General features: G+C 43.7%; 1 protein-coding gene across 1 annotated transcript in view; it reads right to left on the bottom strand.

Annotated features, from left to right (window-relative positions):
* LOC126354894 (lanC-like protein 2) overlaps positions 1-17,798 on the bottom strand; it is a 143,858-nt gene that overhangs the window by 38,364 nt on the left and 87,696 nt on the right. The window contains exon 6 of the mRNA XM_050004952.1: positions 8,765-8,959. Coding sequence (XP_049860909.1) covers positions 8,765-8,959 — 195 coding nt within the window. The remainder of the gene's footprint in view (positions 1-8,764; positions 8,960-17,798) is intronic.

Raw genomic sequence — 17,798 nt, 5'->3', positions numbered from 1 at the left:
CCACATTGCTTATTGAGATCTTCTTTAATCAGAGCACCTCTTAGATATCTATGCCCCTTCGGAGTACAGACGAGAACCTAAAACATTCCTTCACTGGTGAACCCCTCTAAACCAAAGTGCTGAGCCTCATTACCAGAAAATGCTGGTTTTTCTTTCTTATTATTATGATTAGCACACCTCACATGGTCACGAATTCAGTTCCCATTAGGTTGGCCAGACATGTCCTGCTTGCACCTTCACCCGTTCCTTGCCTTCTCCACCCCTTCTGCATCCCTATACAGACACTATCATACACTACCCCCCGCACACACCACCGCTCTTCTCCTGCACCCCTCCACACATGCTCACATGTCCTCCCTTTGTGCACATCACTGCTCCTCTCCAGTATCTCTCCCTGCACTCCTCTGCATATGCTGTCCACACTTGTGTACCACCTTCCCCTCCACATCCCTCCGCCCGGGCGAGCCACAGTGTTATGATGCGGCATACAGAACACTCCTTCCTGCAATAACACACGACGAAGATTGTGTTGAGCAGTCCACATTGTGTGTGTGTCCCCTGCCTTCCTACTTCTCCACAATATTGCTTGCCAGCACAACCCCACATTCTGCGACACACTGCATGTACTGTTAAGTCACAATGTCGCTGTCACATTTTCCCACCCTTACAGCGGTCATGCCCAATGGGCTCTCTATCCAGCAGCCCCCTTTTATCCCTCCCGCCACAGCACCTACAAGCACTTCGGAGATCTTGGAACTTCACACACAACTGTCACCACTACAGAACCACTTGGCTTAGCTGACCAACGGGACAGTGTGCCCAGCACAAGCCAAATCTATGGACCCTCCCCCCTGGCACTTGCCCCCTTCAACCTGTGAGACCCACATCTGTGGTTTGCTTCCACAAGGCAGTTTTTGCATGTTTCCCTATCATGAGCAATGCAACAAAATTCAGGTTTGTTGTTGCCCACTTAAACCTGAACACCAGTGACCAAGTCTGGGATGCTATTTCACACCCACCCCCTTCCAGCAGCTACACTAACCTTGCTGGATCACATCTGAGCACTCACCAAACTGCATCTTCCGCCAAGGCCTGCTCTTAAACTGCTGGCTTGTGTGCATTCCCATCCACATGCAGGCTGCCCTAGCCTCACACACTCATTTATCATTAGGAAATTCAATGACCTTGGCTGGTAAACTGTTCAAAACCTCTAAGCCACCACATGTGGGTTTTCACGTGTGCCACCTGCTCTTAATGACCCTCTGCCAAGCATGCAGATCGCATACCTCTAGCATGAAGGCCTCAGACCTCTAGCATGCAGGCCCAAAACCTCTAGCATGCAGGCCCCAGACCTCTACCAGATTCTGATGTGCCTGAGCTCTAAGATGGCAACACTTACCACCAGCATTGTCTGTCTATGCCTCATGCACCTGCCACTGACCAGTCTCACACTCACTCATACAATGCCGGCCCAGGCAAAAACAGCCACCCCTGCCAGTGCAGTTATAAATACCCCTCTGACAACCAAGGTCACAGTGAACAAGGCACAGCTCTGGTACCATCAGAGGTTTGGCAAGAACGTGACCAACTGCAGACATCTGTGCTCCTGGTCCCCATACCCCAACAACCACGGGTAGTAGGCACACCCAGTTGCTATACCACTTCACAGCACTTATTCATATGGGATTTGACTGATGCTAGCCCCCTATCCACTACCTCAATGACACCAGTTCTGACTTATCCATATTCCACCCAAACTACTCCTAAATACCAGCTGCCACCCCCCCCCCCCCCCTCTCACCCCTCCTCACCACTGCCACCTGCCACCAAAAAATCAGCCATTCGCAACGCCCATGGGCCTTTATGGTTGAAGATGTTACTGACCTGATTCTGGGTGCTAACTTTCTTGATTATTACAGCGTACTGGCCGATGTAGCAAAGCACCATCAGGTTGACAGTACCTATGGTAACACTGTCTGCTGCAGCTCCTGCCCTGCCACATGCTTTGCTGTGAAACAGCTGGCAGTTTCAGGCTCATATGTTCAGCTCCTTGCAGAATTTCCACTAATCATCCAGCCAATCAGCGACCCCCAGAATGTTCAGCACAACACTGTGCAATAGATCACCACTACCCCTGGCTCCCTGGTTTTCTGCTGTGCCGTCCCATTCCCCCTCACAGGCACAAAATCACGCAATAGGAGTTCAAAGAGCTGCTTGCCACCGGCTTACTTTGCTCTTCCACAAGCCACTGGGCTTCAGTAGATTGCACTAAAGCCTACATGCAAATCCCGGTAACCCCAAAGGACATTGAGAAAACAGCAACAATCATGCCTTTCAGCCTGTCTGAGAGTGTACTCATGACATTTGGCTTCTGCAACGCCACACAAACATGACAGTGATTTTTGGACATCATCTTCTGGGGCACACCTGAGTGTTCTTCCAACCTAGATGATATACTTATTTACTCGACAGACCCTACTGAACATCACCAACACCTAGGCAAAATGTTTTCCTGCCTACAGAAAACTGGAGTGATCCTCAACAAGGCAAAATGCATTTTCAGAGTGAGCAAGATAGAATTCTTCAGACACTTAGTCTCTGCTACCTGCTCCCAACCCCTCTCCAAGATAGTACAGGCAGTAGCAGACTTTAAACATCCAACTACCTTCAAAGGCCTCTGGCATTTCATTGGCATGGTCACCTTTTTTGGCGTCACTGTAAGGATGCTGCTGCCACCTAAGAGCCCCTCAGTACAGCACTCTGTGGTGATAAAAACAAAGGCAACAAGGTGTTCCCTTGGACTGAGGCCATGATCAAGAATTTCGAAAAAACAAAATGGAACATCGCCAATGCGACCCTTTTGGCCCACTCCCACTGTAATGGCCCCCTCACAATAGTGGTGGTCATGAGCCAGAATGTCTATCAGGGCTGTCCTACAACAATACGTGGACAACATATGACAACCACTTGCCTTCTTTTCGCCCAAGCTGTCTGATGCTCAATGCTGTTGGGTCAAACATGACTATGAGCTGCTCGCAGTCCACAAAGATGACTGCTGTTTCCGATCTTTGGTTGAGGGACACGTTTTTATGTCTTCACAGACCATCAGCCTGTCTCCTCTGGTTTTTGCAGGAAAGACATACACCAGATCTCTGCTCAACAGTTTATGCTACAGGAGTATACCACACAATTCACTACTACCGACATTAAAGGCATTGATAACACTGTGGACTTGCCTTAGCTGCTCCTGCGCCATCACCCAGACCTTAGACTACAATGTCCTGGATGCTGCTCAAGAGGAGGATCGGGACCTAGCCCATGCCCTGCATCAACCATCAACTAAGATCCATACCTGGCTCTGACTGTAAGATCTGGTGTGACATCGTCATGGGTTCTTTACAACCTGATGGTTCCAACAATCACCCTCACCCCCTTCTCCCTCCCATCTTCCAAAACCTGACAGGTGACTGCGTCCACAGCCTCACACACCCAGCATCCACACTTCTGCCACCCTCATGAAACTATGCTTCATCTGGCTGGGCATCCAACGTGTCGAGGTTGGACAGCATGTTCACTCCTCTGTTGTGGCTGCCCCCCCCCCCCCCCCCCCCCCCCCCCCCCGCTCCTCCACAACACCAGTTCACACACGTTCACCTTAACATAGTTGGTCCTCTACCCTCTCTAATGGATATTGATACCCGCTGACAATTACTGACTTACTGACTGATTTACTCGCTGGCCGGGGACCACCACTATTCCTGACTTTTCAGCTGAAACTGTGGCTTCCACTTCTGTTTGGACCTAGGTGTACTGCTTCGGTTGCCCATGTGACATCACTACAGATTGCAGGTGCCAGTTCACCTCGGCCTGCTTCCAATCTCAGACAGCCACCCATGGCTCCAATTTTCACTATGCCACAAGCTACAACCCTGCAGCTAACGGCATGGCGGGGTGGTTCCTCTGCAAGCTTAATGCCACCCTCTCATCTTACTCGTCTGAATGGACAGCTGCCATAAACCTGCTACTTCTAGGCATGTAGATCACACACAAAACCGACCTGGGGACTACTGCTGCCAAGCTGGTATACGGACAGCCATTCACTCCTGGTGATTTTTTGGAATGACCCCACTTCCTCTTGACAGCACCATCCCAGGTTTTGTGCAGCAGATCCAGGGCTCCATAAGTCAGCTGTGACCAATGCCTCCACAACATCCTGGTGAGCACAGTACATTCATCCACTGTGACCTCACAGCATGCACACACATCACACTTTACAGTGGATGCATACCAGCTGCCACTCCATCCTCAGTATTCAGGCCTGCACTTGGTGTTGCAACAACCATCTCCATAGACACAGGCTCAGCTGGCCTGCGTCCTAGAGGCACCCCCAAACAACGAGCATAGCACCATCAAGGTGGAGCTGCCCCTGAATACCACTGGACCCAGTCACAGCACCATCCCCTCTACTGTTCATGACATGCCACCAGCTGACACCATCCCTGAAGCCACGTCCAACACACCACTGGCCAATGCCACCTCTGATCCACAGTCAACCGCCTACATGACTGACACATCCCCCAGTGCCTGGGACCCTGATGTCGCCACTGCACTACTCCTTTTGCAGCCTCCAACCGATGCAGACAGCTTCCTGACTCCACAGGTACCCACCACTCCCAACAGATTGCTATCACCACTTTCACTATTACCTGCCCCATTGGAGCAGTGACACTACTTCACAGGCTACCAATGCCATGCACAGGAGCTGCCCATGCACCTCATCTCACCAGAAACCACAGCATGAGCACAGCAGCAACAACTTGTGCATGCCCCCAGCACACATCTTCACTCAGCTTCAAACACTCCTCTGAGTGGATGGCAAAGGTGTTTTCCTCTCGAGAGGGAGGGATTGTGTGGTGACTCGTTCCATTGCCTCCACCTGTAGCAGCAGATGACAGGCTGTGCAGCCCAGAAGCCAGTCTCTCCAACTCCCTCGCTGGTCACTTCTGTCAGAGGAAGAGCTTAGATGGTCTTTCTTATTGGACACCAAGCACACCATACCATTGCTGCAGCAGTCTCTTGTGCTGCTCCGACTAGGCAACACCTCCCCCAAGCTGTGTTCTCGGCAGCTCGCCCGTGAAACGCCATGTGGTTCACATTGTTGTCTACCACTCTTCAGTGGGGCAGGTGCAAACAGTAGAATTCTTACACCGCATTCGGTGTCAATATTCTGTTGCAGTTCATTTAACACACACAGGGCTACCACATTTTTCTGCTCCGCCTTCCTGTTGCGCGTGCCTTTGAGGCACTTGTGCGTGACTACAGGAGTACAAAGCCTGATGCCGGATGCCAGGTTCGCTCTCATGGTATCAGCACTTTGAATACTACATGCAATGTAGAGTGACTAGTGCAGTGAAGTGTAGTGTGTGGCCCAAGTGCCACATGGGTTTATTACTATTCCACCCCGGCCATTTTGACATCTCCTTTGCCCCCAAACATGCCTTTGAAGCAGGTTTTCCTGTGTCGCCAGATGACACTGAACAAAGACTGTAAGCTATTCATGGTCTACACTGTCCAGTGACTCTAGCCCAAGCAAAGGTTCTACTTGGTTAAGAGGTATTAGCTCATTGAATTGTACCACAGTTGTTAGCTTTTAGGAGTAGTATCTCCGAACCAGCCAGTGCGGCTTTTCCAATATGTCCCATCATTTAGTCATCTTCTTTAATTAGCACACCACTTAGGTACATATGTCCTTTATGAGTATAGAAGGGAACCTAAAATGTTCATTCAGCCCATTATGTCACACATTTCAGAGTTTCTTGTCTGAAGATGTTCACTTAGAGTGAAACTGGTTACCGGGTTAATAAACAAATAATTATTACAATGTGGACTGCCTTTCTCTGTTATAAATTCTTTTTTCTCAATTGCTTGCAAAGGAGGTATCACAATGGTGAATGGCTGCAGGTGTGATTCATTGGATTGTATGAGGATATTGAAAGGGTAATGCAGTATGTAAAGGGGGATGAAAATCTAATAGTCATGGGCGACTGGAATGCAGTTGTAGGGGAAGGAGTAGAAGAAAAGGTTACAGGAGAATATGGGCTTGGTACAAGAAATGAAAGAGGAGAAAGACTAATTGAGTTCTGTAACAAGTTTCAGCTAGTAATAGCGAATACCCTGTTCAAGAATCACAAGAGGAGGAGGTATACTTGGAAAAGGCTGGGAGATACGGGAAGATTTCAATTAGATTACATCATGGTCAGACAGAGATTCCGAAATCATATACTGGATTGTAAAGTGCACCCAGGAGCAGATGTAGACTCAGATCACAATATAGTAGTGATGAAGAGTAGGCTGAAGTTCAAGACATTAGTCAGGAAGAATCAATACGCTAAGAAGTGGGATACAGAAGTTCTAAGGAATGGCGAGATATGTTTGAAGTTCTCTAATGCTATAGATACAGCAATAAGGAATAGCGCAGTAGGCAACACAGTTGAAGAGGAATGGACGTCTCTAAAAAGGGCCATCACAGAAGTTGGGAAGGAAAACATAGGTACAAAGAAGGTAGCTCCAAAGAAACCATGGGTAACAGAAGAAATACTTCAGTTGATTGATGAAAGGAGGAAGTACAAACATGTTCCGGGAAAATCAGGAATACAGAAATACAAGTCGCTGAGGAATGAAATAAATAGGAAGTGCAGGGAAGCTAAGACGAAATGGCTGCAGGAAAAATGTGAAGACATCGAAAAAGATATGATTGTCAGAAGGACAGACTCAGCATACAGGAAAGTCAAAACAACCTTTTGTGACATTAAAAGCAATGGTGGTAACATTAAGAGTGCAACGGGAATTCCACTGTTAAATGCAGAGGAGAGAGCAGATAGGTGGAAAGAATACACTGAAAGCCTCTGTGAGGGTGAAGATTTGTCTGATGTGATAGAAGAGTTGATTTAGAAGAGATAGGGGATCCAGTATTAGAATCGGAATTTAAAAGAGCTTTGGAGGACGTACAGTCAAATAAGGCAGAAGGGATAGATAACATTCCATCAGAATTTCTAAAATCATTAGGGGAAGTGGCAACAAAACGACTATTCACGTTGGTGTGTAGAATATATGAGTCTGGCGACATACCATCTGACTTTCGGAAAAGCATCATCCACACAATTCCGAAGGCGGCAAGAGCTGACAAGTGCGAGAATTATCGCACAATCAGCCTAACAGCTCATGCATCGAAGCTGCTTACAAGAATAATATACAGAAGAATGGAAAAGAAAATTGACAATGCGCTAGGTGACGATCAGTTTGGCTTTAGGAAAAGTAAAGGCACGAGAGAGGCAATTCTGACATTACAGCTAATAATGGAAGCAAGGCTAAAGAAAAATCAAGACACATTCATAGGATTTGTCGACCTGGAAAAAGCGTTCGACAATATAAAATGGTGCAAGCTGTTCAAGATTCTGAAAAAAGTATGGGTAAGCTATAGGGAGAGACGAGTCATATAGAATATGTACAACAACCAAGAGGGAATAATAAGAGTGGACGATCAAGAACGAAGTGCTCGTACTAAGAAGGGAGTAAGACAAGGCTGTAGCCTTTCGCCCCTACTCTTCAATCTGTACATCGAGGAAGCAATAATGGAAATAAAAGAAAGGTTCAGGAGTGGAATTAAAATACAAGGTGAAAGGATATCAATGATATGATTTGCTGATGACATTGCTATCCTGAGTGAAAGTGAAGAAGAATTAAATGATCTGCTGAACGGAATGAACAGCCTAATGAGTACACAGTATGGTTTGAGAGTAAATCAGAGAAAGACGAAGGTAATGAGAAGTAGTACACATGAGAACAGCGAGAAACTTAACATCAGGATTGATGGTCACGAAGTCAATGAAGTTAAGGAATTCTGCTACCTAGGCAGTAAAATAACCAATGACGGACCGAGCGAGGAGGACATCAAAAGCAGACTCGCTATGGCAAAAAAGGCATTTCTGGCCAAGAGAAGTCTACTAATATCAAATACCGGCCTTAATTTGAGGAAGAAATTTCTGAGGATGTACGTCTGGAGTACAGCATTGTATGTGTAGTGAAACATGGACTGTGGGAAAACCGGAACAGAAGAGAATCGAAGCATTTGAGATGTGGTGCTATAGACGAATGTTGAAAATTAGGTGGACTGATAAGGTAAGGAATGAGGAGGTTCTACACAGAATCGGAGAGGAAAGGAATATGTGGAAAACACTGATAAGGAGAAGGGACAGGATGATAGGACATCTGCTAAGACATGAGGGAATGACTTCCATGGTACTAGAGGGAGCTGTAGAGGACAAAAACTGTAGAGGAAGACAGAGATTGGAGTACGTCAAGCAAATAATTGAGGACGTAGGTTGCAAGTGCTACTCTGAGATGAAGAGGTTAGCACAGGAAAGGAATTCAAGGCGGGCTGCATCAAACCAGTCAGTAGACTGAAAAAGTCAGTCCCACCAGTCCTGTCAGTTAGGAGGGCTCATCAACATCTTACTTTCCTTAGACTTTATTTGTGTGTGTGTGTGTGTGTGTGTGTGTGTGTGTGTGTGTGTGTAAAGGCTGCTGTCCATTTCAGTTGATACATCTGGAGAAGTAATCCAGAGTATATCTGGAGTCATAACATATTTCTGAAATAATCTGATCTGCTCCACTACTAATCTAATACTAAATCATTTATCTGTTTAATTTTCTGCATGAAGGAAGAGTTCTCAATTAATGTACATAAAACTAGAAGTAGTCATACCTCTGAGGCCAGAGCAAACAGATGGACTGCACCAGGAGCACCATGGCACCACTGTACCAGTCGATCAGACCCAAGTGAACCAGCATGTCCTAAGGATGATGGGAAGTTACCAGAATCAAACTTCATGCTGTGCACATAATCCACTGTGGGGCGCAGCAGCTCATCAATGTTGGCTTGGCTCAGGTATTCTCTAGCCTGAAAAGTAAGTTTTATTTGTTTATTACTGCTACTGTTGTTTTTCAAGCAGTTTTGTATTTAGGCAATAACATTTACATGTTGTTATATAACCTAAGATCATCACAGTAACTTAAATCAGTGTCTATTAGGTTATGCCACATGGATCTCATTCAATAACTACTACTCATTCAACTGTGATTTCACACTGAATATTACTTGTGCAACAGAAACATGTTCATGCAATATTGCATTTAATATACAATATACTGAGACTGTAAATCCATTAGCCTCATAGGGGAAAATTGCATAAATTAATCTTTCTTCAGCCAACACTGTATTACTGTATTACTGTCTTCAGTATAAACATTCATGCTGCTTTTGTATTTTGCTAATTCCATGTATCCATGATGAAGGTGGAAGTATTTCCTGATCAATAAATACAATTACCAAACCTGTCAAAAAGACTCAAAAGACTGCAAAAAGTTGTAATCAGGTATTCATCTACAAAAGTGTCGAAGCCTAATTCAAGCTAAGATCTTATTCTTATCAAGCTATAATCTTATTCTTAAGCAGTGACATTAAGCTACAAAGTTTTGTGGTTAGTTGGTTAATTACGTAGTTATTTTCATGTTCCATGGGTCATAATATTGTAACCTTTTGTTATAATATGAAATGAGTCAGATTTGTAGTAGACTTTCTCAGCAAAGAATATAGCAGCAACATGACTGTTTACTTGAATTCTTAAACTGAGCCTTCCTAGCATTTTAAAACTGTGTGCTCGACCAAGGCACAAACTTGGTGCCTTTGCCTTTTATGGGGAATGATGCTAGGAAGTCTCATATCAGCACACGTTCTGATGTATGGTGGTTTCATTCTGGAAACATCCCCACGCTCTGACTAAGTCATGTCTCCACAATATCCTTTCTCCCAGGTGTGCTAGTCCTGCAAGTTTTGCAGGAGAACTTGCGTGGATTTTGTAACATAGGTGATGAGGTGCTGGTGAAAGTAAAGCCGTGATGACAGGTTGTGAGTCCCTATTTGGTAACTCTGTTGGTACAGCAGTCACCTGCAAAAGGCAATGGATCCAAGTTCGAGTCTGAGTTCGGCTCACAGTTTTTATGTCATGAAATCTCATATCAGCATGTACTCCACTGAAGAATTAAGGCTTCATTCTGGAATTCTTACATTATTTGTTTAGTTTTAAATGCACCCACTGCTTTATATCTAACTATTACTCGTCAAGGCAACATGGCTGTAGGAGAAACTAACTTGGTGACATGACTACACAGCATGGCTACTCAAACATAGAAGAAAAACCTGAGAATTCCAGGTGAGAGGAGGAAGATCATGTCAAGAAGCTCCTGATAAACTAATGGAAGTAAAGGGTGAGTGGGGGAGAGGGGGGTGGCAGTATATCCCAGCAGTTTTTAAGCAGCAACAATTTATATGAAATAATATTCATATAATTAACATACTTCACAATATTAAGTATTTTAAAATTTGTGATTTATAAACTCAATACAACTCATTTTCAATTCTAGGTTGTTGTTTGTTGTTGTCTTCAGTCCTGAGACTGGTTTGATGCAGCTCTCCATGCTACTCTATCCTGTGCAAGCTGCTTCATCTCCCAGTACCTACTGCAACCTACATCCTTCTGAATCTGCTTAGTGTACTCATCTCTCGGTCTCCCTCTACGATTTTTACCCTCAACGCTGTCCTCCAACGCTAAATTTGTGATCCCTTGATGCCTCAAAACATGTCCTACCAACCGATCCCTTCTTCTAGTCAAGTCGTGCCACAAACTTCTCTTCTCCCCAATCCTATTCAATACCTCCTCATTAGTTACGTGATCTATCCACCTTATCTTAAGTATTCTTCTGTAGCACCACATTTCGAAAGCTTCTATTCTCTTCTTGTCCAAACTAGTTATCGTCCATGTTTCACTTCCATACATGGCTACACTCCAAACAAATACTTTCAGAAACGACTTCCTGATACATAAATCTATATTCGATGTTAACAAATTTCTCTTCTTCAGAAACGCTTTCCTTGCCATTGCCAGTCTACATTTTATATCCTCTCTACTTCGACCATCATCAGTTATTTTACTTCCTAAATAGCAAAACTCCTTTACTACTTTAAGTGTCTCATTTCCTAATCTAATTCCTTCAGCATCACCCGATTTAATTTGACTACATTCCATTATCCTCGTTTTGCTTTTGTTGATGTTCATCTTATATCCTCCTTTCAAGACACTGTCCATTCCGTTCAACTGCTCTTGCAAGTCCTTTGCCGTCTCTGACAGAATTACAATGTCATCGGCGAACCTTAAAGTTTTTACTTCGTCTCCATGAATTTTAATACCTACTCCAAATTTTTCTTTTGTTTCCTTTACTGCTTGCTCAATATACAGATTGAATAACATCGGGGAGAGGCTACAACCCTGTCTCACTCCTTTCCCAACCACTGCTTCCCTTTCATGCCCCTCGACTTTTATGACTGCCGTCTGGTTTCTGTACAAATTGTAAATAGCCTTTCGCTCCCTTTATTTTACCCCTGCCACCTTAAGAATTTGAAAAAGAGTATTCCAGTCAACATTGTCAAAATTTTTCTCTAAGTCTACAAATGCTAGAAACGTAGGTTTGCCTTTTCTTAATCTTTCTTCTAAGATAAGTCGTAAGGTCAGTATTGCCTCACGTGTTCCAACATTTCGACGGAATCCAAACTGATCCTCCCCGAGGTCCGCATCTACCAGTTTTTCCATTCGTCTGTAAAGAATTCGCGTTAGTATTTTGCAGCCGTGGCTTATTAAACTGATAGTTCGGTAATTTTCACATCTGTCAGCACCTGCTTTCTTTGGGATTGGAATTATTATATTCTTCTTGAAGTCTGAGGGTATTTCGCCTGTCTCATACATCTTGCTCACCAGCTGGTAGAGTTTTGCCATGACTGGCTCTCCCAAGGCCGTCAGTAGTTCTAATGGAATGTTGTCTACTCCGGGGGCCTTGTTTCGACTCAGGTATTTCAGTGCTCTGTCAAACTCTTCACGCAGTATCGTATCTCCCATTTCGTCTTCATCTACATCCTCTTCCATTTCCATAATATTGTCCTCAAGTACATCACCCTTGTATAAACCTTCTATATACTCCTTCCACCTTTCTGCCTTCCCTTCTTTGCTTAGAACTGGGTTGCCATCTAAGCTCTTGATATTCATACAATTGGTTCTTTTCTATCTAAAGATCTCTTTAATTTTCCTGTAGGCAGTATCTATCTTACCCCTCGTGAGACAAGCTTCTACATCCTTACATTTGTCCTCTATCCATCCCTGTTTAGCCATTTTGCACTTCCTGTCGATCTCATTTTTGAGACGTCTGTATTCCTTTTTGCCTGCTTCATTTACTGCATTTTTATATTTTCTCCTTTCATCAATTAAATTCAATATTTCTTCTGTTACCCAAGGATTTCCAGCAGCCCTCGTCTTTTTACCTACTTTATCCTCTTCTGCCTTCACTACTTCATCCCTCAGAGCTACCCATTCTTCTTCTACTGTATTTCTTTCCCCTATTCCTGTCAATTGTCCCCTTATGCTCTCCCTGAAACTCTGTACAACCTCTGGTTCTTTCACTTTATCCAGGTCCCATCTCCTTAATTTCCCACATTTTTGCAGTTTCTTCAGTTTTAATCTACAGGTCATAACCAATAGATTGTGGTCCGAGTCCACATCTGCCCCTGGAAATTTCTTACAACTTAAAACCTGGTTCCTAAATCTCTGTCTTACCATTATATAATCTATTTGATACCTTTTAGTATCTCCAGGGTTCTTCCACGTATACAACCTTCTTTCATGATTCTTAAACCAAGTGTTAGCTATGATTAAGTTGTGCTCTGTGCAAAATTCTACTAGGCGGCTTCCTCTTTCATTTCTTAGCCCCAATCCATATTCACCTACTATGTTTCCTTCTCTCCTTTTCCTACACTCGAATTCCAGTCACCCATTACTATTAAATTTTCGTCTCCCTTCACTATCTGAACAATTTGTTTTATTTCATCGTACATTTCTTCAATTTCTTCATCATCTGCAGAGCTAGTTGGCATATAAACTTGTACTACTGTAGTAGGTGTGGGCTTCGTATCTATCTTGGCCACAATAATGCGTTCACTATGCTGTTTGTAGTAGCTTACCCACATTCCTATTTTCCTATTCATTATTAAACCCACTCCTGCATTACCCCTATTTGATTTTGTGTTTATAACCCTGTAGTCACCTGACCAGAAGTCTTGTTTCTCCTGCCACCGAACTTCACTAATTCCCACTATATCCAACTTTAACCTATCCATTTCCCTTTTTAAATTTTCTAACCTACCTGTCCGATTAAGGGATCTGACATTCCACGTTCCGATCCATAGAACGCCAGTTTTCTTTCTCCTGATAACGACATCCTCCTGAGTAGTCCCCGCCCGGAGATCCGAATGGGGGACTATTTTACCTCCGGAATATTTTACCCAAGAGGATGCCATCATCATTTAATCATACAGTAAAGCTGCATGTCCTCGGGAAAAATTACGGCTGTAGTTTCCCCTTGCTTTCAGCCGTTCGCAGTACCAGCACAGCAAGGCCGTTTTGGTTAATGTTGCAAGGCCAGATCAGTCAATCATCCAGACTGTTGCCCCTGCAACTACTGAAAAGGCTGCTGCCCCTCTTCAGGAACCACACGTTTGTCTGGCCTCTCAACAGATACCCCTCCGTTGTGGTTGCACCTACGGTACGGCCATCTGTATCGCTGAAGCACGCAAGCCTCCCCACCAACGGTAAGGTCCATGGTTCATGGGAGGGGGGGGGGGGGGGGGGGGGGAAATTCTAGGTTAAAATGCAGAATTCCCTGAGGTTTTCTGAAATTCCCAGACATTTCTCTGATTTTTCCAGGTAAAATGTATTTACCTCAGAATTCTAGGTTTTCCAGAAGAACTGTCACCTTGCTACATACAGTCATGTTTCAGTTCAAAGTAGCATGCATATTAGCTCACCTCTGTGGAAAGCCATGAGTACTTACTGCTTATGTCAGTAATTTTACTTACACTGAGAACAACACAGCTGTACGGCAGAGAAGGCAACAGAAGGTGCAAGCAAATGTTGGCAAGCAAAAGTTAAGAAGTTAACAATGTGCAAATTACAGGAGGGGGGGGGGGGGGGGGGACAATACAGAGTGGAGCAGGATAAAAGTATCTGCCATAAAAAAGTAAAATACGCACAATAAATATATCATTGATGACATAGCTACTTTTATTACACAGCAATCTTTTTTTTTTTCATATTATGAACAACACAAGGGAATACCAACCTTGCAAAAGAACTTCACAGCTTTTGTTGAATGGTACTGTACTTTCAGACTAGCAAAGAAACTCTTAGAAAAACTGTTCTAGCTGTGGGATTTGATTTTAAAAGATGCCAGAATGAACAAGTCATAATGGTCCCAGAGAATGTACTTGCAGGGAGAGTAAACACATTAGATTTCTTACACAAAATAAAAAAAAATAATAAAAAAAAAAGGAACATCAGAATTAAAGTGTCCAGCGATTTATTTAGATGAACTATGGATTCATATACGCAGCACTGTGAATAAATGTTGCAAATTGCCTGTGTGAAGAATACTGTTAAACAACAATGTCTGAGAATGTTTCATTGCTGTGAATGCAGAGTTTCGTTTTGAGTTCACTTCTCCTCTATGATTATAACAGAAATACTTCAGACTATCATGCAGAGACAAGTAAAGCTGACCTATTGGCATTAATTAAAGAGCATAACCTTTCTCCTTCCTGTTGTTGCCGTTCCATCTAGACCTCAATCCTACAGAACTGATCAGGAATTTGGCAACGAACAAGATGCGTAGTTTTAATAAGTCAAGCATCTCACTCTCTAATCTGAAAAAAAGTAACAGCTGATTGTTTTTCTGCTAATGAACAAACACTGTGTGTCACCTAGCATGGTGCAAGCCTTTCAAAGTAATACTACTTTAGTGATATCAGTCTCAAATTTACTGCTTTTTTATTTAAGCATCTTTTTAATTGGTTTCATAGGGCTGAGTAGACTACCTTCCTCACTTTCCCATCAGGAAAAAATCTAAGGAACTGACTAGTACTCAAACCTATGACCTCGGTATCATCAGCCTAAAACACTACCCATTATGCCACACAGTAAGTTTGTTGCTACTGCTGCACCATAAGCTATTACTGTTGTGATTTTACAAGACCAGAATTGCCACGTGTGACGCCAAAAAAAGTGTGATGACTATTGGATGAGATACTTCGACAGATGAGGAGACTGAAAATATAATGAGATCTGTTAGCATACATTTGAACAAAGAATTGTGGCTGAAATAGCAGGTGACAAATTGACAGACAAATCTGTAGAAAATTGTGACATCATCTGGAAAGATAGTTTTATGGATACAACCATCAAAGTGTCATAAAGAATGTAAGGAAAATACTCATATATTATCTGTCCTGTTTCTGTTCTTGTTCTAAATGGGTATTTCATTCAGTGGTGTGTACAGACATGTAGCATGTGAAAGTGCCCCATACAATAATACATATTCAGTAATTCTTCTATGCAGTAGGAGTTGTCAAGCAGATATGACTTCAATTTGCATTTGAAGTTATTTAGTATCCATCAAATTCTTTAAGCATTGAATTCTTTACATCACTGGGTAGATTTTTATGGCTGAAGAGCTCATTCCTTTCTGTGCCACACTAAGGCTGAATGACGGATAGTGTAAATCATTTCCACTTTTAGTGTCATATTTATGAATGGTAACATTGTTTTCAAGCTGTAACTGATAGTTGGCAACAAACTTCATAGGGGAATAAATCTACTGTAAAAGATTGACAGTATGCCAAACTATTCAACGAGCTGTCTACAAGAGGTTCTAGAGCAGACCACACACTTCTGTCTAATTAACAAATTTTTTATTCAATGTCGAGTTACCATAATACATTAGTGAATGTAAACAGGAAAAGTAAAGTTAAATTCTTGAGATTTTCATCTCTCAAATCTAATATTATCCTTAACACAGAAGTTGCAGAGCTTGGACATTTCAGAAAATCTGTAACATGTGACTTCCGGTTCAAGTTCATCAATATAAACAACTAAGAAATTACAATATTTGTTTCATTTATACACTTGTCCTCTTCAATTATTCCTAACAGAGTGGTGAGGACTAGTGCAGTACTGAATTGCACATACTGTGTTTTTGTCTAAATTCTGTGATAGTCTATTTGTAGAGAACCAGTCAGTAATTTTCAAGAAAATATTAATTACACTTGCAGGTGTTGATGCCCATTAGTGTTGATTATAATGTTTTCATCATCAACACAAAGAACTATTTATGCTTCTTGGCTGTATACGATACACATTATACAGAATAAGAATGGATCCAAGTTGATAATAGTGATACATCTGTAGTTAGATTAGATTAGACTGAGATTTTGTTCCGTAGACCTAAAAATGAGATGATTCTCGCAGGGTGGAACAAGGCAGAAAATATAACATAAAAAACATAAAACATTTTAATATAATACTCACTACCCTGATCATTTGTACGGAGATTGTCAGAATAAGTGAATACATTATAGTAAACTAGAACTTCTAATATTTACAGAATTAATACACAGTCAGAAAGACACTTCGTTATGCACTTTTAATAAATTTATCATATACAAAATACACTCCTGGAAATTGAAATAAGAACACCGTGAATTCATAGTCCCAGGAAGGGGAAACTTTATTGACACATTCCTGGGGTCAGATACATCACATGATCACACTGACAGAACCACAGGCACATAGACACAGGCAACAGAGCATGCACAATGTCGGCACTAGTACAGTGTATATCCACCTTTCGCAGCAATGCAGGCTGCTATTCTCCCATGGAGACAATCGTAGAGATGCTGGATGTAGTCCTGTGGAACGGCTTGCCATGCCATTTCCACCTGGCGCCTCAGTTGGACCAGCGTTCGTGCTGGACGTGCAGACCGCGTGAGACGACGCTTCATCCAGTCCCAAACATGCTCAATGGGGGACAGATCCGGAGATCTTGCTGGCCAGGGTAGTTGACTTACACCTTCTAGGTGGCACGGGATACATGCGGACGTGCATTGTCCTGTTGGAACAGCAAGTTCCCTTGCCGGTCTAGGAATGGTAGAACGATGGGTTCGATGACGGGTTGGATGTACCGTGCACTATTCAGTGTCCCCTCGACGATCACCAGAGGTGTACGGCCAGTGTAGGAGATCGCTCCCCACACCATGATGCCGGGTGTTGGCCCTGTGTGCCTCGGTCGTATGCAGTCCTGATTGTGGCGCTCAACTGCACGGCGCCAAACACGCATACGACCATCATTGGCACCAAGGCAGAAGCGACTCTCATCGCTGAAGACGACACGTCTCCATTCGTCCCTCCATTCACGCCTGTCGCGACACCACTGGAGGCGGGCTGCACGATGTTGGGGTGTGAGCGGAAGACAGCCTAACGGTGTGCAGGACCGTAGCCCAACATCATGGAGACGGTTGCGAATGGTCCTCGCCGATACCCCAGGAGCAACAGTGTCCCTAATTTGCTGGGAAGTGGCGGTGCGGTCCCCTACGGCACTGCGTAGGATCCTACGGTCTTGGCATGCATCCGTGCGTCGTTGCGGTCCGGTCCCAGGTCGACGGGCACGTGCACCTTCCGCCGACCACTGGCGACAACATCGATGTACTGTGGAGACCTCACGCCCCACGTGTTGAGCAATTCGGCGGTACGTCCACCTGGCCTCCCGCGTGCCCACTATACGCTCTCGCTCAAAGTCCGTCAACTGCA

Source organism: Schistocerca gregaria, chromosome 3 (genome assembly GCF_023897955.1).
Source record: "Schistocerca gregaria isolate iqSchGreg1 chromosome 3, iqSchGreg1.2, whole genome shotgun sequence".
Lineage (NCBI taxonomy): Eukaryota > Metazoa > Arthropoda > Insecta > Orthoptera > Acrididae > Schistocerca > Schistocerca gregaria.
Note: the sequence above shows the minus strand (reverse complement) of the source record. Positions and strands in the feature narration are given on the sequence as shown.